This window comes from Phaenicophaeus curvirostris, chromosome 1 (assembly GCF_032191515.1).
Source record: "Phaenicophaeus curvirostris isolate KB17595 chromosome 1, BPBGC_Pcur_1.0, whole genome shotgun sequence".
NCBI lineage: Eukaryota > Metazoa > Chordata > Aves > Cuculiformes > Cuculidae > Phaenicophaeus > Phaenicophaeus curvirostris.
Genome location: NC_091392.1, coordinates 69231570 through 69255408, shown reverse-complemented (window position 1 = coordinate 69255408; position 23839 = coordinate 69231570). Strand labels below are relative to the sequence as shown.

The following is a 23839-nucleotide window of genomic DNA, read 5'->3' as shown; positions in this document are numbered from 1 at the left end:
AATCACAGTCCTTTTGAAGTCTAGGTGATTTTAGCTTCAAATGATAATAAAATACACATACAGTAATTACTTCCAGTCTAGCCAGCTTGGGCAGATGGACTTGAGCTCAGGCTCTGCATTTTTAGCAACTGTCATGCTCTACTTGCACTCCATTATAGGCAAAGACCAAATGCTTGTCTGTTGTAGATATAGGACAAAGCTCCACTGGTTTCAGCTGAAGCAATATTTCCCTCCCAGGGATTGATTCTTTCCTCACTGGTGTCAATGCAAAAGCTGACAAATATCAAACAAGGACCCTGGAGTTTGGCTGCTTGCAGACAGAATGGCGCTCATAGTGTTTTCTATGTGACTTGTGTCCATGTGTCTCAGCTCTCTAGAGTGGGAGCCATCCACCAATTCCCACTGCAGAAAAACTCAGACATTGCACCAACTTATAATATCTTCTATCAAGGAACATAAACACTAGAAAACTGTGGGTCCTTTCTGAATTACAAAATTAAGGCAATTAGTGTTCAAATTTCTACCAAAGGTGGAATGATATTCAGAGTAAAATATGCAGTTCTTTTCTTTGTCTAGATCATCTTCTCTAGCACTTTGGAGAACTACCAGCTCTGTATTCTATAATTTGTGTAATGTTTTCATTAACAGCTTCCTAAAACAAGCTCTGCATTATGCTTTGCAGAATGCATGAGAAATATAAACTGTGAAGAAGATGCTTTGCAGAAGACTGACAAAACCAATAGGGAAATTATAATTTAATAATACATTGCATTTCACACGTGGACTGCAAAGCAACGTGAAAGCACTGATTAAGTGTCAGCACTAGCATTCAGGAGTTAAATATTATTATGTATTCTGGACCCTTGGATTTGTATTAGACCTTTCTTTTTGGCAACAGCCTGTTTTAACACCTGGCACCAAAGGGTACTGGAACCTGTTTGGTTTTTCAGGGCCAGGGTTGAATCCCCCAAGCCAACCAGCTGCCTGCTTTAACTATAGCTTGGGTTTACAAGTCTCCAATGCACCCAACTTCAGATACTCAGCTCACATTAAGTGATTATCTCACTGTTTTCATCCCACAAGCCAACAACAGGTGCTTACAGCCAGCAAAATAGCCTAAATGCAACTAAAGTAAGAATGCAAGTTGTGGCAAAAGCTTTGCATTGAGAATGAGCAACTGCAGCATATCGAAACACAAGCAAACACGAGCAAAATAGCTGACTCTCGTGAGGGACTATTAATGAGGACTGTGATTATGCATGGAGAGGCATAACATATGATATTCTTTTTGGAAAGCTTAGATCTTCCTTTAGGACAGAGAACCAGTTTCTCTGTAACACTAAATGGAAAGCAAACTAGACCTGGGTTGTATACTGTCATGAACAACAGCAAAGAGTTCATGATTCCAGTCTGAATTATTAATATTTTCAGGAAATGCAAACTCAAGAGCAGAAAAATAAACAAGATGGGTATGAATATGATTTTAATATGTTTTCTTTCTTCCTTCTCGTAAAAGGTCTTTATAAAAGCTGTCTGTGAAATCACTTCTGATATCTGCTTTCAGTCCCTTGCAGTAAGCTTGGTATAATGAAAGGCTGAAAATATTCAGTATAATTCAGAATCCACCCCACTGAGACTACTGAATCAGTATTCATGTCAAAGTAGATTTAACACTGATTTTTAATCTCTTCATTGCTAGAAACACAGTACAAATTCATAAATTTTAATTTTTATTTTACTTTAGTAAGTGTAATTACCAGCAACATTAGTAAATTAAATCAGTGTAGGAGAAAGATGGTGTCTTGATCAAAATTCATAACCTGCATCTACTGGGCATTTGTTTTATTTTATATTGATCCTAATGAAGAGACAGATTATTTGCTTACATAAAGGCTGAGAGAGAAATTATCGGATTCATGGAAAGCTACTGCCCATATTAAACCTGAGTTATTTTTCAAAACAGGTGAAATGCAAGCCCTTATGAGCTCATAAAGTAATAAAAGCTGTGGAGGAAGGATGTATTCTTTTCATGGAAATTGCATCTTGCTTGCAGGGTCAGTGAACCTAATTCCTGACCTAGACTGACTATGGCATTACTACAAGAGTATTTCAGGGTATTTCCAGCAAACAAGAGCCTCCAGGGCCCTTGTGCCCTTCCCCGCAACTCCTTGCTTGCTACTTGGAAGCATGACATGATCAGTCACCTCCTGCCTTAGCTGGACTCATGTCTTCACCTTCCCACAAGATAAATGTTAATAGGGTGCAGAATGCCATGCAGCAAAGACCTAAGTGTGATAGCTGGAGTATAGCAACAGCCTAACTCCAACAATAAGGAGCAAAGCACAGACTAACGTACATGAAAATAATTTTTAAGGTGGGAATTAACATGTACCTGGCTGGTCTTCTTACGATAGCTGAACTTAACTCACCTTCTTCCACAGTTCACTGCAATCAACAATTGACCAGGTGCATTCCCTTCCTTGTTGACCAGAAGTGGTCCTATACCCACAGCAACTCAGCCCATTGTTCTTGTTCTTTGTTTTTATAGAGTCTAAACTAATTGGGTCCTGATTTGGACCTTGTGTGCTACTGGTATTCCACCAATAAATGATACTGATGAATTTTCAAGGCCAAAGGGAGGTGACTTTTTTGTGTTGTTTTTTTTCTCCTATGTTAAAAAAAGGTTTTGCTGTAGGTCTAGAACTGAAGCGTCCAGACTTTTAAAGGCAGAGTTCCTAAGCAGGAAAAAACAGAAATAAAAAAATCCCTTGTTACCATACTGCTTGAGGCCAGAAACACATTAATCTCCCCCAGCCAGGTTGTGACCTTCACTTCCTCTAACTGTTTAGGGAACAAGCAGGTTGGGTTACTTGTCACACAGCTTTCATCAAACTAAACATATTCTTACCTCTCCTTCTTTATTATCTTCTCTGATTTTGATGCAATTGACAACAAAAACAAATGGCTTACCCCTCAGACTATATTAGCCTGTGACACCGCTGTAGGAATTCTGAGGCTATAATTTATTTCTCAACTTTATTATAGACTCAGTTCATGCTTTGGCATAAGACTTTTACACCCACATTCTTTGAAATAATTAGACACTTTAATAATAGTGTAATGTCAAAATCCTTCTACAGACCGAGGACTTTAACTCCTTTATGCCTCAGGTCACTCTCACTTGGCTGTATCTTTGGTTAGAGCATACAGAGAGAAGCAGATCATGTACCCAGACTACGTTACATTTTAACTCTGGTTTGGACTTTCTGTGACAAGATTTAGCTTTGTATATTCGTAACACTGAGGACATCTTCGCATTACCTCCTCCTTCCTTTGTAAAAGTTAGAGCAACCATTAGTCATTTCCAATAGTCATAATGGATTTAATATGATAATGGCATGCCCTTATCAAATAAACTCTACACAAGGGGAGTCTTCCAAAGGCCGAGAAGCCAGAATGGGACTTATTTTGTTGTGATGAATTAAAAAAATAGTCCTAGGATAACATAAAATGAAGCCCCTGTCTGCAGAGGGATTAAATTAACTTAATGGACATGCAAACTAGATAGGAAGAGATACTTGCACTCCTTTCTGAAATGTGGATAACTGATCTTGGAAGCTATCCTGTCACTTGGAGCACATAACAATCAGCTGAATTGTTGTGGTGCAGAGTGCAGCTGCAGGCTTCTTTATGAGATTTTATTTTGCCTAAAAACTGTCTACGGAAGATTATTTTCTGTGCAGACATAGTGCAGTGGAATACAATAAACATTCCCTGTTTACCTTTTTTGGTTTATACTTTGGCTTTTAATGCTGTAATGTCAGAGATTAGCTTAAATTAGGTGCTGGATAGAAGAGGGAAATGGGTTAAGTATTTAGATAGGCTAAGGGAACAGTGCAGAATCTCATTTAGTAAGAAGTGAATTACCACTATCATTAATAATGTATGCCTAGACATTAACATAATGTTCTGTTATTTACCTGCTCCACTCATTGTGAAAACGACTTTAGAAGTCATCCCTAATTTTCTTCGCTTGTTCAAGCACACATTGTACTTTGCCATGACTCAGATTGTTTCCTCCAGATTCTTCTCTGAAGATTTTGTTTCGTAAAACAAGAATCTTGCCGCAGTTTGTGTAAATAAAATTTTACTTTCCATATAGGTATGTTTATTCAAAAAGAAATGAAGCAAAGCTAAGGAGAATATTCAAAAGGAAAGAAAGCTACAGATCACATTACCAACACATTTTCAGAGACATTGAGAAATCAGGAATTATTTGTTAGTAACTTTATATCTTCAAACAAAAGCCACTTAAACACATTAGACTCACCTTTGCATTGCTGTATTTAATATTATCAAAGAAGCCCTTCTTGGAAAAAATAAGACTGGTAATCCACATACCTAAGGTCATAGATGATGAATCTTCTGCCAAGGTATTTTTGGACCAATTCAGGAAGAAGCTGAGTACAAGCTCATTCTGAAAGAATATAAAAACACTTCAGGGAATGTCACATATTGTGCTCTGTTCCTTAAATATTTCCCCTCTAAACAAACTGCTGATAGGTTTCTAATGCGTATATTGGAATTAAAAATAAAAGGGAGCCTTTTCCTTCTGATTATGGGCAAGTATCCCAGGGAATGATAACTACATAGGCACAGAGAAGACAATGGCACCCCTTCCCACTCTCTCAGGGATGCTGCATTGGTGCATACCTGGCCCCTTTCTGTCATCACATTTCCAAAGAGCAATGTGCCATGTGGGCCATAGATTTGCATTCTTGCTTGATCTCCAGCGTCTCAAGATATGTATTAGCAGCTGCAATTACTTTTACAGAGCAGCCCATCTGTGAAACAAATGCAGGAGAACATATTTACTGTGTATTGTGTAGTCAGCATGAAATTTGCCCTTGGCATAGGACTGACCTCAAGCATCTGACCTAATGTGTGCCTTCCTGAGGTTTAAATACTGTGTGCACCTCCCTCACATGGCAGCTTAATGGACACTTACACTGAAAAGCACCATACAGAGTTAACTCCTGCCAGAAAACAATGGGGAGTGAAAAGGATGATCATATTTTGCCATCCTGTTTAAAAGAGTAATCTACCTTAGGTACTGCACTATAACTTTCATTTTTATGTACTGATCTGTACTGCTGTAGTGAACATATATATATAACAGGTAGTTACATTCAGCTGTAGAGAATTAAACAATAAACCAAATCCCCAAATTTGAATATTGTGCAAGGCAATAAAAATGTGAATTCTGAAATGGACTCCTGTGATTCTGAATCAGAGGTGGACAGTAATTGCATTTTATTAGCTTTTCAATAAAGCCATACTTCAGCATGGCCATTCTTCAGGATGGTTAGCATTGTTACATTCATACTGATGTTACTTGGACTGACACTGTAATGAATGGGTAGAACAAGTGACTTTCAGATTCCAGCATTAAAATGTCACCATTGTTTTTTTCCAGGCCATGGAAAATAATGTGTCTCTTATCAGCAAGATGTACTTCATGTACCATTTATCTTGTTTCAATTTGACAAGATGCGGCATGATTTTTGCAAGGGAAAAAGGAAAAAAAGTGTTTAGTGACAAATGCAGCTAGTCAGGAGTTAACATGGTTACAGCAGACAGAGGAACAAGATGTATATATTCAGTGTAGAGATAAAAGTTAGCAATCTGGATTTATTTTAGCAGTTGCCTTTTATTTTTCATTCAACTATTTAGAATTTTTCCACCTACACTGGTATTTTCTTTAAAAGAAAAACCAGGAAAAATAAAAGATAAACCAGTAGAATTATATTTTTTTCAACTGAATGATAAATCCTTAAGCTATTAGCAGTGGTCTGCCAATATACCTGTCTGTTCTGAGCATGACAAATTATTCTCTCATCTTGCAAGCATAGCTTACAGGGGAAAGCCCATACACCTGCTTCAGCTTCCAGTATATTTAAACAGCCGAGTTATTCCCTGTGGGACTTCCATTTGCTCTTTCAACACAGGTCCCAAGTGTGGGAAATCTCAGGGGCTGAAAGAGTATATTTTGGGCAGCTCAGCCTTTATTTGACAGCGTGAAAGTAAGCAGAGAAACTTAAGTAGCCCTTGAAGTTCAAAGTTCCTGAGAGAAGTGAGCAGGAATTGGAAGGAAGGATGCACTAATTGACTTGAAAGAGCAATAAAAAAAATCTACATTGAGCAGCCTGGTGTTCTGTTTCCTCTCCGTTTACTCTTTCAGCAAGAAATGGAAATATATGAACAGAGAGGCTTGTAAACAGGAGGTGCAAAGATAGTTTCAAGTGATAGTTCCAAAATCTTATTTATAAAGAAGACAAAACTGAAAAAATGACATTTGGTTTAAGGACAGAAGTGGAACTTGTGCAGATCGTATACCAGGCATGAACACAACAGGCATGTACACCGTTGCTGTCACAACACTGATTTCAAAGCTTTCCCTGCCCGTGTGTCCATGTACTCTACAGGTACTTATGAACGTGGAGAAGCAGGAAGGCTAATGTTGGCAAATGGATAGCAAACCCAATAACAGGTTGGTTTGCAGGGGCAGATGTTGCAATCTATCCAGGGCAAAGTGCTTCAAAAGCAATGGAGGTGATCTCCTATGTGTTTGTGAACAAAGCATTTTGCATGCTGTTATTCACAAGACAGCAATTTCTCCCTGAGCCGCATTAATTCGCCTGCTACAGGACTCTAATGTTTAGATTTCCATCAGTAAAGCATGTAAGTACCTTCTTCAGTTCACCCTCTGCCTGCAGACTATCAAAGCCCATGCTGAACTTTCAGGTGATTCCTAAATCAATAAGACTTCAATCAACTAGGCTCCAGTCAATGTGACTAAAGCATATGCTTAGAGTTAAGCATGCATCTAATTACATTGCTAAATAGAAGCAGGCACATCAGACCTTTGAACATATGTATGATCAAAAGCAGTCTGTAATTTGGTGGACAGAATCCACTTCTAAATGATAAATTGTTGTTACAAAGATGTGACCATAGCTGGGAATCTTAGAGACCCTGTGACGGTCTTTGCGGATAAACAGGCACTGAGGATGACCATAAACACTCACTTACTCCTTTTCCCCTGGAATTTTTACCTTTAGATCAGTAAATGGGAATTCCCTAAAATACTGACTATTTGGGGATTTTTAGAAAAGCCTCCTATCACTTGTCTAACCATTCTTACCTAATAAGATAACAATCTTTAATAGGTAGCATTGATATTTTTCCACGTCACTTAACATCAGTGTATTGGGGAGCAGCCAGGTATGGTATGGGTGCATCAGTGCTGGTCTGGCTTGAAGTCATGCATGACCTTTATTCAGCCATTAACTTCAGAAGGGATAAATTCCACCTTTGCCTAAACTGAAAGAAGCAATTTCAGTGGCATTAGGGGAGCTGGCACAGCCCTGTGCCACTGTGGCACAGTAGGATTTGTCTACTGCTCTCCATTAGAACTTAACTAGAAAAACACTCTGCTGTTAGTGAAACACAGCCAGATTTCAAGCCAGATTTAATTTTGTTACAAGGAAAACCAGCCTCTTCTCTGCTTTCAGCTTTCTTTTCAGCTGTGTTAGAGTAGATTTGGGGTCAGAGAACACCCATGCACCTGTTATACTTTAACAGGATGGAGAATCAGCAGGAAAGAAAGAAACCAGAAAAAGCTGACCTTGCTGCAGCTGTTATAACTTCAAGAAAGGACAGTAGAAAAGAAAGGACTTTGAACCCTCTCTATTTTGGCTCTGCTGGATGCCTTGCTGCAGGAGTACAGGAGTTGTGGGCATTTAGGGGACACACATACCTTGGGAGCACTTTGTACCACTGCGTTATGTAACTCAATACGGGCACTGCAGGAGCTGTTTTCTCATCTCCATAAAGCCCAAGTCGTGCCAGTGAATAAAATACAAATGAAATATGGGAAGCTCTTATCAAACTTGATTACTTTCATAGTGTAAAGCATTAGTCATTCTAGAAACAACGCTGTGGGCCTGGTTTTCACTGTGTGCTTGAAAATGAGTGAACAGAATTTACAATGATTTACATTTACATCGTCTTTAAAGCCCTTTTACACAGCCTATAAGTCACCATAAAACTGTTTATAGAATCTAACCATAGCTGATACACTGTTGGTTTGCTTACCTGTTTGCACTAGGTCTATCTTTGGCCTCCAAGTTCCTTAGATAATTTGGATACTTAGAGAGAAATTTTTAGAGACAAGCCCCAGTATATCTCATTTCTTTGTACTGATTATCCTGCTGTGCAGCTACACTTACTAAGATATTTGCCAACCTCCCCATGATAAAGAAACCAGCTCAAACATCCAAGCCCACCGAACCTGCCTACAAAACAAATCTATGGGAAAAATGTGAAACAAATAAGATATGTTTATTTAAGGCTATGTAATTTTGCAAGATCAGTATGTGCGTCTAGTATCTGAGCTGTGTTATCAATAAAAATGCAGGCAAATTAAATGCCACTTCTTTTAAATGATGAGAGATGGGAAAATTATCCATAGAAAGTTACTAGGTCTCTGATGGTACCGAATACATATGGTTGCTATATGAAATATTGCTTTAGATTCAGTTTTACGTATTTCATTTGTAATGGCCAAGCCAGGTGCAAGTTGTCTTTTCAAGATAAGCATGAAGACATTCAGATTTGTGAATGCTGCTGTTTGACAGTAGGGCCAAAAGCAGACCAAATTAATGGAGCCTTACCTTGCTTTTGTGTCTCCAGGGAGTGTACAACCCTCCTACAATACAGCATTAAAATGACAAGCCACTAGGGCAGCCCTAATTTATATGACATGCTGGGCTGCATCTCCATTCAGCCCATCACTCAGTTGGAGTTGAGTGAAATAGAGAAAAATGTAAAAGTGGCCAGCAGCAGCTGTCTTTTCTCACAGATTTGAATTATACTTTGATAATGCATATTTTTGTCCTCCTCCATGTTACCAAACTGCAATTTATCGTTTCATGATGTTTTGTCTATTAATGGTGGCTTCACTTGGTTGTTTTGCCATTAAATAAAGCAAAAATCCAAGAGTCTAAGCATTGTTGAATATGTTGACTTGCTGATCTAGAAGACCCAGGCATTTCAACACATTCAGCTGGTGACCCAGTCAGCAATGGTGCAATGGCACAGAACTAAATATTCTTATTGTGTGATCACATATATTGCCACTGGTTTGGGAGAGGTAAAATGAAACCACAAAAAGATACTGAAGCCTGTTTTTGATCCCATCCTAAATGAATCAGTATGACAATAAAGGTGCATCAGCTTTTGCATTTTATTGACTGATGTAATGAGTATAGTTTGTTGTTCATGTATGTAGACTGGTTGTGTACTTATTTATAACTGAGTGCTAACCTGGATTTAGGAAAAGCACTGCTTATGTTCAAAGCAAACCACAAACTTAAAAACTGCTCTGCACAGGGATGAGCATGAGCACATTTAAGCATTTGAACTGTAACTTCGTCAGCTGATGTTTCTGCATTTACTGGATCTGATACTAAAATTCAGAGGCAGAGAGAAAGGTCACTTGAATCTTCAGTTCTTTAAAGAAGGTTTTAAAGAAACATTTAATTCCATTTGAGTTACAGTACAAATGAGAAGGCAGCTATTTCCACCTCTACTCCTTTCTTCAAATCATTTAGCAGAAAAGGTCAGTGACATTCTGACCTACTCTTAGTTATAACACAATTTTCATAATCAGAACTTAGTCTGGACCAAAAAAGCATGCACTTAAGGCAAAGCTGAGAAAGGAATTCAGACATAATCCAATTCGTTCTTTATTTCTAGGATTTTTAATTACTTAATAGGTGGAACCAAGCGCGTAATCAGTCCTGTGTGGACTGGACTAAACTTCAGAGCTGAAAAAGGTATCTAGTCACCCAGGGAAATGTGATTACAGTGTCAGCAAGGGTATTTTATAATGAAATAAAAGCTCTTCTCTCCATCTCAGACAATAGTGCAAAATACTGTAGAGCTAAAATACAGCTATGATACTGTACAGATACAATTCAGTAGAAAGAAATGACTGTGTCAAAAACGTAAAGGGAAACTTGTGCCACAAGTATCTGCTCTTACAAGATTTCTTCACAAATTTCTGAATTAATTATTTATTCCTACATAATTTTACTATTTCATAGGAATGAAGGTTTGTTAATGCTCGAGGACAGACAAGTCACTAAATGGTTTCAGTCAGGCTCCCTAGCAATTTGAAAAGAAAGGACAAATTTGGCTCTAAAGTTGTCCAGGCAATGAAGAGAGACAAAATTGCATTTATTTTTATCAAGAAAGCCTTCTAGCTTGCCTTTCTGCTCAGAGTAACACCAAGAAGATATCATGACACGTTCAAAAGAGTGATATCAAAGAGAAAAGTAAAAAAAAGAAGCCTTCAACTGGGGATACAAAGGAAATTACCCACTGACTGGTCTTCTTGTTCTAAGTGGGTCAGAACACGTCACTATTTTCTAAATTTTTCACATCTCCCAGCAGGAGAAGCATATTCAAGTAAAAATAATGATTCAATGTTTATAGAGTATCAATAACTTTAAAGGTCATCATTTAGAATTGCAGGTTAGCTGCATGGTAGTAAGCAAGATGATTTCCTGTGTGCAACAGCACTTTACAGATGGAAACAATCTGTTCATTACTCCATTTATTATTGTGCCCTCCAAATCCAAAACACCAGTAGCTGTGCAGCCCTCCGAGGCACAAATTGTTTCCTTCTCCTCATGATTCAGCACTGTAGGCCATATCAGACCGGAATGGTTTTCAGCAACTGGATAGTCCTGCATATCTGAATAGCCCTACTGGGCTGGTCCGGAGCCACAACAGTGTATGTCCCCAAGCAGATCTGTCCACAGTTCCCTCTGAATATTCTGTTTGTGGTGGTGCCCCAGTAGTAAGGTGCAGAACGACTTACCCAGCTCCACAGGCGCATACTGCAGGACCGTAAAGGGAAGAGGAAAGGCATTAGGAAGCCCCCTGCAAAGCAGCATGCTCTGGATGATTACTAGCTCATTCACAGACCATGAAGCAGGAGGGAGAAAAGAGCTTCTGCGCGCAACTGTGAAATGTTTTTATTACCACCTCAGGGCTTTAAGCAGTCAGCTCCTACATTTCCTTGGCCCAAACTGAAAATCCATGTACCTTACAGCAGTCCAGAGCACAGCAGAAGATACAGGGATCTTCATTTCTAGGTCACTGGCTTATATGAGTTTATTCTCAGCTGTGACCAAAAGGCACTAATGTAAAATAAACCCATGACCTTAACGTGAGTGATAGAAATTACACAACAATTAAACTCAACTTGTGCAGTTTATTTGGCAAGGTCGGTCAAGGGAGCCAAGCACCCAAGTCAGCCATCCATACCAAATTAAGGAACTCTGTGAGACAGATATTATCTGTCCTCTTTGGAAGTCTCAGTTTCAACTCAGGGCACAAAATTTATATTCATATTAAAAAGAAAACTCCGTTTTGTTTTCCACACAGACAATATCCTCTTTAATTTCCATTACACAGCCACAGCTGGGAAAGTTTAGTTAGGCAACAAACATTTTTCTCCTCCTGTAACGTACTTGAAATTTTGAAGAAAAAACCATTCTGTCATATCGTTTTTTTGGCATTCTAGACTGTTTATGGTATTAAACCAAACCAGCCTCGGTTTGTGTCATGGGATGTGATATGGCTCACCCAGTAGCGGCTCTACTCTAGCTCTGCTAGAGAAAATACCAATCGTGAAACAGCAGGGTTACATCTGAGCTCATGGTGTGCCTTCCTTACATTTACCAGAGTCTATATAAGCTTAGGATGTAGTGTAAACTACATTTTTCATGCCTGTTTGACAGCTTTCCTAAGAACCACTGGCCACTGGAACATGCTTCTTTCTCTCAGACGCCAGTGTCACTATCAGTCATGAAACATCCTACTTCTAAAGTGATGCAGTGTAATGATTTAACATCCTCCTGTGCTGCATGGGGACTGTTAGTTGCTCTTGGCCTTGGCTTTTATGCTGCTGAAGTGCATAAAGCTTTGTTCTAGGCCAAATAATGAACGGTCAGTGTTTGTTACCATTTCAATTTTCCATTTTGAAACAGGAGGAGGACATCAAAAAGTGATGATCAAAAAGTGAAAAATCAGAAAACACCAATTTTAATGGGCAAAATGTATCAGATACTATTGAAACATTCTGGTTTTGGTCTTATGTTTGTAAAACTCTTTCTTCAATACATGAACTAGATTTTGAAATGAAGATATTTCTAGGCCGAAAGAATAGAACTTTTTTTCATTTAAAAACTGTCAAAATCAGACTTTTCAACATTTTAAAACTTACTCCTTTTTTAGACATTACATCCCTCAGAACCTACTCCTTGCTGTCAAAAATTCAGTGAATCACTACTTTTGGATGGTAGCAAAGGAAGAAAAGTTAGTTTGAAAAATATCCTGCCAGGCCTAATAAACTATATTTCACTCATTCTTGTATTTCACTTAAGTTCTGATGAATGCTACAATGGTTCCATTTCAAAACAGCTGCATTAGAAGATGTGTCACTTATGTAATTTATTTTTTTTTTTTCAAATGAGGCCATGGAATGCTGCCTGATTCTTTTAGTACAATGCTAGTAAAAGTCAAATGCAAATAAATTAAATACTGGAAGTGCTCACATTAGCCAGCTTCCTGGATCCACTTAACAGCTGCTTCAGATAGAGATTCAAATCCTTCGCTCTTTTATGTTCAAGATCCACAAGAGGTAAATGCCACGAGTAGGGAAACCTGGAAAAGAAGATTTGTAAATATAATTCTTGTACTGTATTTGTGAAAATATTTCTAGCTCTACTTAACCGAAGAAATTTAACATTTTCTAAGTGATTTTTCAGGTAGGGGAAGGAATGGGTACAATATCCAGAGGACTGTTTAGCCTCTGACTCTGGTTCATCTAATATTTTGTGGATATTCTGTTTCATACTGTACCCCTTTTTCCTGTCTAAATTAAAAAAAAAAAAATAACCCCCCTAAAAAGGAACTTATTTGCATTTTATGGTATCTAAATACCTCTAAAAAACTGGCCCTTTATGATCCCAAGAAAACACCACTCTCCCCATTTTTTGCGCTACGCGCAGCACAACAGTTCTCTGGTCTTAGACCACGGTGCATACTATACAAACCCTTGCCACAGAATATTGAATACAAAAGTGTTCCAGCAACAACATGATATTTTATGAATATATCATTTCTTGCTTTTACACCTTAGCTATTTAGAGTGTAGATAAGCTTTCCAGAGCAGGTCTCTGATCTCATATGTAATTTTAGGTGTTAGTATAATAAAAGTAATATATGAAAACAAATCATCTTCACAACAACAAAATCAATCCCAACAAAAGGAATAAAAATAATAATAGTAAGGTTCTTGCTGAATTTTTGTTAAGAATAATTTCATTTCAGTTCAGTAAATAAACCACATATGCATAGAATGGCCTTGTGTCTATTTCAAAATGCTTTGGTGATTGAAAATGTCAAAACCCCGTATTTTTTTTTTTTACTTGAATCATCTTTGAGTTTAAGTGACAACACATATAAGATCAGTCAAAAGGTTAGATTTTTAACTATACATGTAATCAATTTATATTAACCTTGCCCTGACAAGGACTATTTCTCTCTTAGGTTGAAGGAGCATTAGAAAAGCTATCTGTGTTAAATTGTAGGTAATGGATTTTGTGATATGGATTACTAACATTGCGATTTCTAAACTAGTATTATGCTTTATGACCTCTAAGCTATGTGATACAGAAAGGCAAAAGTTTTAATCTGGTTGTATTTTATGTTACACCACCTCAACAAAGAGTTAACAGCGTCTTGTTTACAAACCTCTTTTTCTCTGCTACAATCTTGATTATCTACTAGATCTCAAGAGATACCTGAAGGCTCCAGACAAATGACCAAAAAGCCATCCAGCAGTGCAATACTCTGAAAAGAGACACTTGGCCAGCTCTTTGAAAGGCAGCTGGTCAGATCCTAGTTTAAACAGGTTTTACCCAATTGCACAGCTCAGTGATAAGATGTCATCAGCTTTTCAAAGACCAGCCAAATAGCAGCACATAGAGCACTGGAATCTCATCCCTAGAGAGGAACACTGGCCAGCTTTGCAAACCACCCAGCTGTAAAAATGGCAAATAGCAGTCTCACCGAGAGAAAATAAAATGGCTGAAGATGGTTAGTCTACAGTTTCTGTTACCAAGAGAGTCAATGCAATTAGATTTTAAGAACTGTAATTAGACTTGTTGGGTTGGGATTTTTCAAGCTTGTTTTGTAACACAAGGCCTTTGACTAAGAGAATACTGGTTAACAAATATTGTAATTGTTTTTAGGAGTAGACAGATCTTTACTGATCCAACTCAGCACTAGTATAACTCAGTCTGCAATTAAAACAGCAAGAAGCCAGCATGATAGCATCATATTGTATGTCTATCTGACCTCTTCAATATTTTTGCCTATAGCACTGAAAGATCAGAGCTCAGTTAGTCACTGTACAAATGAATAGTAAGACAATTCTTCCCTCACACAATTACAATGGCAGGACACATAATGAGGTGGGGGAAGTGAATGACTCAGGATCACAACATACACGAGCTGAACAGATAAAAGTAAAGCCCAGGTCATTTGGCACACAGATAGCCTTGGATGTCCTGGGCTCCTCTGGGGCGCAAAAAGGATTTCTTTCAAGAGATGGTAGGCAGGATCTGTTTGGAAGCAGCTTAAATTAGGCTGTACAACACAAGGACAGGACTCTGGCTGTAAAATGTGGGCTCTCAGAATATGCAACCTAAGCACAGTGGCCAAACAGATGACATGGAAACTACTGATTGATAGCACGAAGGACAGTGAAGGACAATCTGAACCTTGTGGTAGTACTGAACGTTTCTTTAAAAGTGTTCAATTTAAAACTTTGTGCTTTTGCTGAATTGTATGTATGGATGAAACTGGCTTTGCACTTAACAAATATACTTCTACATATATACATGTACATGTATATATATACATGTACATATACATACACTTATATGTGTACACATATGTGTACTAATATATACATATATATACACATATATAGAAACATAGATAGACATAAATATACACATATATGTATACATGTATATATATACATGTGTCTGTAAATATCTACATCTACATGTGTGTATATATATATGTCTAGATTTAGACTAGACATAAGGAAGAATTACTTCTCTATGGGAGCAGTGAGGCACTAGCACAGATTACCCAGGGAAGCTGTGGATGCCCCATCTCTGGAGGTTTTAAAAGCCAGGTTCGGCAGCCTGATCTTGTGTGACGTGTCCCTACCCATGGCAAGGGGGTTGGAACTGGATGACCTTTAAGGTCCCTTCCAAGCCAAACTATTCTTTGATTCTATGATTCTACTTGTGCTAGAAAGTGTTAATTTCCTCGGCTGATTTTGCGCTTTTCATCTGCCTTAAGTCAAACAGAAAAATATAACCTTGCACCATGTGCAGACATCCTGCATAACAGATTCCATTTCCTACTTATTAGTTTGAAGAACATTTTGTGCATAAATAATGTCCCTTAAATGCTTTGTTGGGTGAAATAATTTTTGGCTTTTTAGAAAGCAATAATTAAACACAATTAATACTCTCTCTGAAACCAAATAAGAGGGTAGCTGCTAGAGAACAAGGGCTTGCTTGGAGAGCTGTGCTTTGATTTATAAATATGGGCTAAATGTTTACATGTCAATAGCAAAATTTCAGATGCTGAGTGCTCCGAGCTTTTGCCATTAGTTTCTTGAGATATAGCCAGTATTTAGCACTTGTATGAAGCAGATTCATATTGCATTATTTCCTCCTAATGAGACACGAATACATACAATTTCATGAATAACCAAGTCCTTTCGTTTAGCAGTTCCAATTATTCAAGTAATATTGGACATTTTACTTTAAATCATACATTTTCAAACTGATTTTGTGGTCACATTATGGAATAAGGTTTTTCATTCCTTTGAAGCATCTGGCATTGGCCAGAGCTGGAGCTTTGTAACACACTGACAGACTAATAGTCTGATACGGTATGGCAGTTTCAGTGATTACTTCCTAAAAAGAAATAATAAGATTGATATTATTAGAATGAAATTTGGAATACTAGAAAAGCCTTCAATTGACAAAGTTCTCTTAGAAAAAAATCCTAAACTTTAACATTAAAGAACATACATACAAAGAAATGGAAAGATCATACAGTGGGGCTACTGCAGGGACTGAATTATGACAATAAAATCTCTGGGGCTCTTAGGCACAGCCTCAGGATATGCAGATTAACTCTCTGTGAAATCTGCAACTCTCTTTTGTAGTGAAAACAGTTGTGAGGGATTTTATTAAAGGCATATTTATCTGAAAAATGGCTCACTACAAGTTTTCTGAGGTCTATATGTTTCTAAGGAGAAATAGATTTTCCTTCAAAGGGCTCTGCTCACAACAGGAAAAAAGTGTAAACAGGTACTTGTTAAATATTTTATTTTACAATCTAATAGTTAACATGCAAATATCTCTAAATCAAAATGATGTTTCAAGCACTTTCAGAGTTTAGTGAAATTCCAGTTCTCACCAACTGCTGCAAACCAGTTCATGTGAGCCAGTCATGATGACTCAAACTTCCTCTAGAAGTAACTAACAAAAAGCCATTTAATTGAATGTCTTTCACAAGTTTGGGGGAGTATCAAATTTGTGTGTGAAATTCTTGGACTTTATTTTTAAAGTCAAACTCTTGTTGTTTATGGCTATTCACTTCAGAATAAACATAAAAGATCTTCCTACTTTTCAAGCATACCAGTTGAATCTTGGTTCAAGTAAATTGCTTGTCTTTTTGGCTACCTTTATGATTTATTGTAAATTGTGCTTGAAGAGGGTCTTGTCTCAGGCAAGTCAGCATGACTATTTGTGAGAGAACTACTTTGCTCTCTATGGGGTATGCGGTATGTCATCTATCTATCTGTGCTGTAGAATACATAACTCCACTTTTATTATCAAAGCCATGGACAATCATTACATAAGGCAAAACTGTTTTACATAACATAGAAATAAACCATAGAACTCACTGTCCAAGGAAACTGTGAAGAACTACGTTTCAGAATATGAAAGGTGGGAACGGACATGCTCACAGACAAGAAGTAATATTCAGAATTATTGCAACTAATTACAGTGTATTTTTCAAGAGGTATTAAACTGAGTGATGGAAGGCAGAAGCTATCAGGTTTTAGATGAGGATAGTACATGAGACTGCTGCATATTTCTCAGCTGGAGAGCCTGTGCATCTTTTTGTAAAAAGGTTGATCATGCCTGCCAGTGTCAGATTGGCTTGTTTCTATTCTGACCTAGTGTGAACATTCTTACATGGCTTTAATATACGGATTTTGCTCTGAGTTTTAATCAGCATCATGAGGAAAATAAAAACTATTAAGGATGCTACTATGCCTTTAATGAAGTCAATATCACTTACGCTTTCATTTCAGAAATAGCTGTTTTCCCCCTCTCCTCCCATAAAAAAGGAACAATAAAATATATAAAAGTTAAAGTGTCAAATTCTCTATGTTTTGGTTTCTTCTGGGGCTGAATAGAAGACTTTATAGAATTTGTTGCATCGCTTTTGTGTTTCTAAAAATATGTCTGCCATACATTTTCTCACATTTTTAGCTGTGCACAGACAGACCCATTTAACAGCAGAATAATGTTCACTAATATGCTGCCTTACTCTGGGAGTGCATACGACGGAAATTGCTTCTGGAGATGGCTGTGAAGTTTTGAGAACTGGTCAAATGATTTTTCCACAAAAGTGACCATATTGCAGGTTTGCACCACCTGGACTAGATATAGCTGTATTGGAGAAAAGGGAGAGGCAGAAAAGATAAATTATCAGAGTCATATTAAAAAACAGACGTACAAGAGAAAATTCAGGGTGATTTTAACAAAGAAAATCCTTTGTTTAATGTAGTGCCAAGTGCCAGAGAATACAGTTTGTAATTTATAGGCTTTACTGCACTGAAAGAGAAACTTGCCTGGGTAGCATACAGCTCAAGCATTGAAAGATCACTGCAGTATGTGAAAACTAATAACGCACCATTAAAGCACCATATAACAGCCTCCGATTTCTATTAGGCTTTCTAATTTTGTGCCATGATTTCCTCCTGGATGCTTTAATTAGCTCTTGATTTATTTTTCACTATAGGGCATGAACTGCTCTCCTTAATGGCTCCCTGCTAATAGCTGTCTGCCTGGTGTTCTTTCTCTCTGGTAGCTCATTGCTTATGGCCCTGCTGTTCACTCTGTGATCCTTTTAATGTGGCACAAGCACATCTTCCATAAAGGAAAACAGTGAGTATATAGGCTCACAGAAAAGTTGTTAACAATCAAGGCAATGATGGCAAACAAAGGACATAATACATACGGTGTCAGACTTTTTGTTGAACCCTAAAATGGTGGCTCTTGCAATTGACTTCTCTGTGTCCAGCTTCATCCATTCTTGGGGGATAGTCTCTGGAGCTGGAGGCTTTGTAGAACCTGTCACTGACATCTGTACAAGTGTGTGGATCAAATTATTGAGTTTCACAGGAAAGCACTCCAAACTTTCTCTGATTTTCCTGAAAAAACCCAAACAAATAGAAGAGGTGCTATTTATGCATCTGTTTTGTTCTCAGTTCTTGATCCTCAGTTTCATGGCTAGAAGAATCAAAATCTCCCATATCCCAAAATGTATCTCACATAATCATGTATCTACATACACACCAGTCACTACTATTTGCAGCAATACAGCATAGCCAGCCCCTGAGCTCCACTGCTTAAAGAAGTGCTCTTGCCATTGCCTATCTCATGGCTTACCTTGGGGTAGTTATCTTCATGAGCTGGATACCATCAGCCTTCTTTTGGATAAGATATGGACAGAATATTTCCATGTGTGTTTTGAGGAACTCCAGGGTAAAATCACGTGTGTTCACTTTAACATGTAGGGGAGAGTGCCCTAGCACTTTATTTTTGTTACACTAACCTCACGTGGACTTACTTGAGTTTACGCAAGGCTCTTGCATCCAATTTGCAATTTAACTGTGCATGAATGTTGCTAATTCATCTACCCAATTTGTAAAAGCTCCATCCTTGTGGAGCAGATTAAGGTAAAAAAAAAAGAAAGAGAAGTTTTCTCCCTTTATCTCCTCCATCTCATTCCTGTGCAAGCGCAGCCAGAACGCATTTTGAATTTCCCAGAGTTTTACGATCCTTCATCAGCAAAAGACACAATAGATAAAAAAATAGCTAGATATACATATAGATATGTACTGTAAACATGTTTTTAACATCAAAGTGAACTCGACTTGAGCAATTACACTGCAAGATAATCACTGGTCTTTGAAGAGTAAGATGCAGTACTCATTAGAAAGCACTTGCCCTCTTAAATTCAATTGCTGGTTAAGATCTATTTAACTTCTGATATTTTTTTTTCTTCCTACTTCCCTGCTTACTTCCAAAGCTCTCTGAAGAAATTTGGGATAGATTCTGACATTACAGAACAACAACCCATTAGTTTCAGGCCATATGGCAGCAAACATATAACAAATTGTCAGCGCTTTTTTAATTTATTATCTTTTTTTCTTCCAGTTTTGGACTTTATCTAACTAGCTTATGAGGGCTGACAACACCCTTAACCACCTTCATCATCCCCTGTTCAAAGCTGAGCAAACGCTTCACCTGTCAATTTAAATTAAATTCTTATTCATGGGCTTCTGTGAGCGGGTTGGATTGCACACTGCAATCAGTTGAAATCAACTCCATTCACTTAGCCTAATTTTCACCATCTCAGACATTCTGGCTGAAATCTGTAGCTTCACAGATGCAACCACACCAAAAAGATCATTCTACCTGTAGTTAATACCCTTGCTTGAACCCCCATAATTGATATGTCATTCAAAATATTTTGGGAATTTACCATATGCCAATTAGACATAGTACACTGAAAAAGAAGATGTATTATGTTTTTCTAATGTAATACAAGGAAAGGTATCTCTGAATTGATTCAGTTAATTATCTTAATTATTAATTACATTCTCCAGAAACAGACACATACAGACTATTTAATAAATGATGCAAATTAACACTCAAATGGAAAACAAGAAAACAAATCTCATTTCAAAATATTAGTACAAATCAATTCGGTACTGATTAATTAGCTTGCATATGTGGCGAACTTTTCCTTTTTCACTCCTGTGTATTTAATTTCATGCATACTTTAAACACTTCCTTGATCACTGGAACATGATTTAGGTTATAGAATCTGTAAGTAGGCCATATGATAGATAAGCAGTTAGGGAATTTGCAATGTTACTAAGAGGAATATTAACTTTGCAGCGAAATACAGTGCATTTTAATTCATATAAAGCAAGCCTCTGCTTATAAACTAGTATTAATTCAGACATCATCACTACAGAGAACAGCCGATATCAGAATACCACTGTTTAAACAACCCAGTATTTTAATGGCTTGTGGTTCTTTCCACAGGTCCATTAAGCAGATTCAAGAATGCTTCTAACACCCAGACTGCTAATCACATACTTTAAACCTAAACAGAGGCTTTTATTGTCATTCTTGCAGACTTTCTCTGTGAGTTATTTTAAATGATTGTATTTAAAATAAAATAAAACAAAACCAGAAGTATACATTGTTTCGTTCGTCTCTTCACATTCTCTGTATGCAGTCCTCCCTGTTAGAATAAAAAACATTAAGCAATCCTTATGTCATGCTCTCAACAAAGAATTGAAAAGGACTATTTGTCCGTCTGATGGCACTTCAACATGTGTCTTCATAGGAAGGTAGAACAACTCTGGTTATGGTTCTCTGTATTTTATTTTGAGGGCAAGCTGGCTTAAGGAAATCCTCTTTCCCACAGCCTCCCAAAAGCTGGTTTCTAACTATGTATGGAGCAGTGGGGTACATCAAACTCATGGGTCTTTTTTGCAGTTTATATTTGGTGTGGATTATTCCACTCACCCAGTTCACATTGTGGTGAACTAATTATCCTCTCTGCTAGCATTTTTAAAACTCATCCTAAAGATCAGTGGTGGAACTTTCTCCTTGAAATCTTTGAGATCCTCATACACCATCTTTACCCTGCACCCAACTTAAGTTTAGCCTTAGGCAAAGAAATGGGTAAGGCCATGGACATTTGTTGTTGAGATCCTCTTGCTCCTTACACCATTACCGTGTTTGACTGTACCTAAAGCTGGCTCCACCTTCACAAAAATGGCATAAAGTCTCCTAGTTATTTGAGAGATTTGGTAGCACAAGCTTCTTAAAGAATTAGTGCGTAACGGCCTGGGGATGGGAAAACTGAAGTGACTTATATGAAGGGTATCAAAAGCACAGGTTACTCAGAAGAAAAGAGGAAACTCTCATTAACTAGAGTAATATTAATTATGAATCGCAATATTCCTAACACACAATTTTCAGGCAGAAAAGTTACTTTTCTTTGATATGACCACATCCATTTACCACACAGATTGGTATCTTACCTACATCTCAGAAAATCAAGTTAAATATCCAAGACTATTTAAAAGTAATGACTTTTCACCTACCACCTGCTGAACTGACTTTTAATTTCATATTCACTCATGGTCTTTCCACATATATCAGGTAAAACATATACAGACTGGTTGGCTGCTTGTGTAAATAGAGATGAATGAAAAGACTGGCTAATTTTTTCAAAAGTGACTAGTGATAGTTGATGCCTTGATTTTTAGGAAGTAGATACTTCTTATGGGGCAGGTATTCTGTGGGTTGCTGCTTAGATCTTTTGGATGTACCGCTTTTCTCCACAGCTTTTTAGGAGCACATACTCTCATTATTACTGACTAGTTATCCAGGTCTTAGTCTTGATATATATAATAACAAATATTCAACCTAAACTTCAGAATAATTTCTTTTATCATTCTTGATGGCATCATGCTTCTCATTTCCATCTAGGCTTGAAATAATTTAAAGTATAATGAGCAAAATTTATTTTCATGGAATTCCCAGATGTTAATGAACATGGTGTTTCATTTCAACTTTTCAATGCATGAATTCACAAGGCTCCATTTTAAAACAAGTTGAGTAGTATGCCCGCAGCAGCTCTTAACAGACTTTTCCAGAATATTACTGCTTTTAGCAAACCTTTTCTAATTTTCAGGAACATTTATTCATAGACAGTTGATACTCCTTTTGAATACAGCAGTGATAACCCTTCAGTTTAGTACCTTATTTCACACTGTGATTGCATACAGGCAATAATAAATATTCTTTTTACCCCTTCTTTTGCTAGGCTTTAAATAACAGGGTTTACTTCAGACTAACTCTCATCCTATGGGCTGAGCACATCATGTACTTTCTTGAAGTATGTCTTCCAGATTACTTTCTCTATCAGTTCTCCTACACGTCTCTCCCAGGACGTTCCTCTCCTCTGAGTGTGTGAGGATTGCAGAAGAATATGAATGCCTCAAACAACATAAATTCTCAGTTTCTTTGTACAACAATCTTTACAAACTGCTTGAATGCTGCCATGAGAAGTTTAATACTGTAGTTTTGCCTATGTCCTTTCAGAAATCACTAGCTTTCACCGGTGTTTCAGTTGTTTGGGAGATTTCTTGCAGGAATATCTGCAGCCACTTGAGAAACAGGGATTGGCTCATCAGTTTGAGATTAACATCATGTATTGAAAGGAGTTACTGCAAATTGTCCAGTTTCACAACTGCTGGCATATGTGGTTTGGAGTGGATATACTTGACCTGGGCAATGACAGGTATCTAATAAATGATTCTGTTAATAAATATATAAAGATGGCAGCTGACCCAAGCAGTCTCTCCCCAGCCCCTGCCAGTGAGGCTGCTGAAGATATGTATATAACAGTGTTTCTCTGGCAATTGTCAGATCCATCATGCATCTCTTATTCATGGGCTTCTGTGAGTGGGTTAGACTGCATACTGCAATCAATTGAAATCAACTCCATTCATGGCATTAGGCTAACTGAATCCCTTAAAAATAATTTTATATATACATCACTTCACAGGAACATTAAAAACGCCTTGCAGCATGTGACACCACGCTGTTGTTTGAAGACATCTGCAGAAAACCAAAGAGGAAATTTATATCCAGGGGTAAGATGAGTTTCCAGTTTCTGGCAAAAGTATGTTGTCAGGGGAGGAGGAAAAGATGGAGGAGAGAGGAACAAATTTAGTTTCAAGGATCAAACTGAGTTCAGGGCAGATGCTGGAGAGACAACAATGTTTCATTTGGCACTAGGTGCACAGAACAGACAAGAAAACACAGAAAGCCTTGTTTAACTCTCAATTGGTGCATTGTTTACCCATGATCTGAGGGCGTGACCTTCCAGAAGGCTTTAAGCTGTGAGGCTTAACACTGCCGCTCATCAGCTCAGAACAGTGAACTGGCCCAATGTGAGAAGAATACAGTACACAAATGAGACCACAGATTGTTGAACATGTCTTAAATCAAGAATGAGAGCAAAGGAGTTTGGTAAAACACAGAATGCTTTATGACCCTGAAAGTGGTCAGCGCCTTACAGTGCAAACTCCGGTAGCATATTCTGTTGGCTAAAAAGGCGACAGCAGAGAACAAATTAATGTTGTTCTGCCAGGAATTTTTCTGACATGGTTCATAATTTCAAGTAATTTTTAAACAACAGTAAAGGCAATGTCAGTATTATTGCTTAAACTAAACTCAGACAACTGCTAAAAGCAACCTATTTCTGTACAAATACA

At 37.6% G+C, this 23839-nt stretch overlaps 1 protein-coding gene across 1 annotated transcript in view; it reads right to left on the bottom strand.

Moving 5' to 3' along the window:
- The window catches only part of PIK3C2G (phosphatidylinositol-4-phosphate 3-kinase catalytic subunit type 2 gamma), a 205328-nt gene that overhangs the window by 25645 nt on the left and 155844 nt on the right, over positions 1-23839 (bottom strand). Inside the window, exons 26-29 of the mRNA XM_069861952.1 lie at positions 18487-18679; positions 17794-17915; positions 12690-12798; positions 4402-4477 (exon numbers count right to left, since the gene is read on the bottom strand). Of these exons, the coding sequence (XP_069718053.1) occupies positions 4402-4477; positions 12690-12798; positions 17794-17915; positions 18487-18679 (500 nt within the window). The remainder of the gene's footprint in view (positions 1-4401; positions 4478-12689; positions 12799-17793; positions 17916-18486; positions 18680-23839) is intronic.